This window comes from Priapulus caudatus, unplaced genomic scaffold (assembly GCF_000485595.1).
Source record: "Priapulus caudatus unplaced genomic scaffold, Priapulus_caudatus-5.0.1 Scaffold281, whole genome shotgun sequence".
NCBI lineage: Eukaryota > Metazoa > Priapulida > Priapulimorpha > Priapulimorphida > Priapulidae > Priapulus > Priapulus caudatus.
The window spans coordinates 35,738-37,236 of NW_014577342.1; the positions used below are offsets into that span (position 1 = coordinate 35,738).

The 1,499-nt window shown below is 43.4% G+C and overlaps 1 protein-coding gene across 1 annotated transcript in view; it reads left to right on the top strand.

The window, feature by feature from the left end:
* Nucleotides 1–1,215: 1,215 nt before the first annotated feature.
* LOC106808489 overlaps nt 1,216–1,499 on the top strand; it is a 35,376-nt gene continuing 35,092 nt past the window's right edge. The window contains exon 1 of the mRNA XM_014811229.1: nt 1,216–1,259. Coding sequence (XP_014666715.1) covers nt 1,216–1,259 — 44 coding nt within the window. The remainder of the gene's footprint in view (nt 1,260–1,499) is intronic.

The following is a 1,499-nucleotide window of genomic DNA, read 5'->3' on the forward strand; positions in this document are numbered from 1 at the left end:
TTGAACGTGGAGGCAAACGTAAACCACCACCATAGTCAAACGCTATAAACCATGTGTGACGTTCAAAGCTATATCTCCATAAAAAGAAGAGGTATGGAAACAAAGTAAAGTTTGAGTGTGCGGTGGATGCCCAACGCTAATTTAGATGTAATTTTTATCGAGTTGCATGTAATATATATCATCGGTAAAATTAGGCAAGCAAATGTTGAATTTCACGTGTTTTGGAGTGTCATACTCCTCCTATATTATCTTACTCCTGTTAGTATTACCGTGATTGCAAAAGAAAATACATTTGGATTATATTGCGAGTTGATTGATTGCATGCAATTGCATTGCATGATTGGATTGATTGCAAAAAATAAATGTTTTTATCAACAGAAAAACATTCCATAGCTTTTACCTTTCTTTTACCTGAGAGGTTTCCTGGGTTAGCTATACAACGCTCGCAATTGCCAATTCATCTCCTGAAGTAGTGGATGTCTATAGCATGAAACGTTTATTTACATGTAGCAATTTGGTTGACCTACATTATAACGTGCGTGCCTGTGTGCGAGTGCGTGCGTGCGCTTGCATGTGTATGTGCGTGTGCGCGCGCGCGTGCGTGCATGCCTGTGTACGTGCGTGTGTGTGTGTTTGCACGTGCGTGTGCACGTGCGTGCGTGTGTGTGTGTGTGTGTGTGTGTGTGTGTGTGTGTGTGTGTGTGTGTGTGTGTGTGTGCGTACGTGCGTGCGTGTGTGCGTATGTGTATGTGAGAGGTAGTTATAAGCGATGCACGTGTCATCGGTCTCAGATGGCCTTCCAGATTGGATATTTTCTAGGTGAAGTGCCATTATAATTGCTTGTAGGTAAGCTGAGCGACTGCGATGTGATTTGGGTGATAACTCCGATAGCTTCAAAAGCAACACAGCTTGTCATTAATTATTTCACCGACACGAACATCAGTGAGCGACGTTCATGATAGATCAACCCTTTTACGTGGCAGGCTGCTGAACGGGGGTCATGGTTGTTGTTGGTTGCGTGATAAAGGAAGAAACATGTCGCATTCAAGGAAACGGCTTTTATTTGTGCGTGTTTTTTTTTATTGGCGTCGTCCAGATAAAGCACCGTAATCACAATATGTGTCCTCTGCTTTTATATATGCTGTAATTAGATGTGTATTAATGTGTTTTCCGCTATCAGCGTCCGTGATGAAAGGATGCTGAAAAGGATGCTGAATGGCTCATGGCGACCTCGTGATGCTGTTGCTGGCGCGGTTTAGGTTAGCGAGGACATATTTGCAGAGAAAATGCGTTTGTTAAACGAACTGGATTTTTTTCAATAGCTGTTTCTATAGTAAACAGTTTTTCGGATGCATGCGTGGATGGATAGATGGATGGACGGACGGACGGATGGATGCATGGATGGATAAATGGATAGACGGACGGACGGATGATGCATGGATGGATAAATGGATGGACGGACGGACGGATGATGCATGGATGGATAAATGGATGGACGG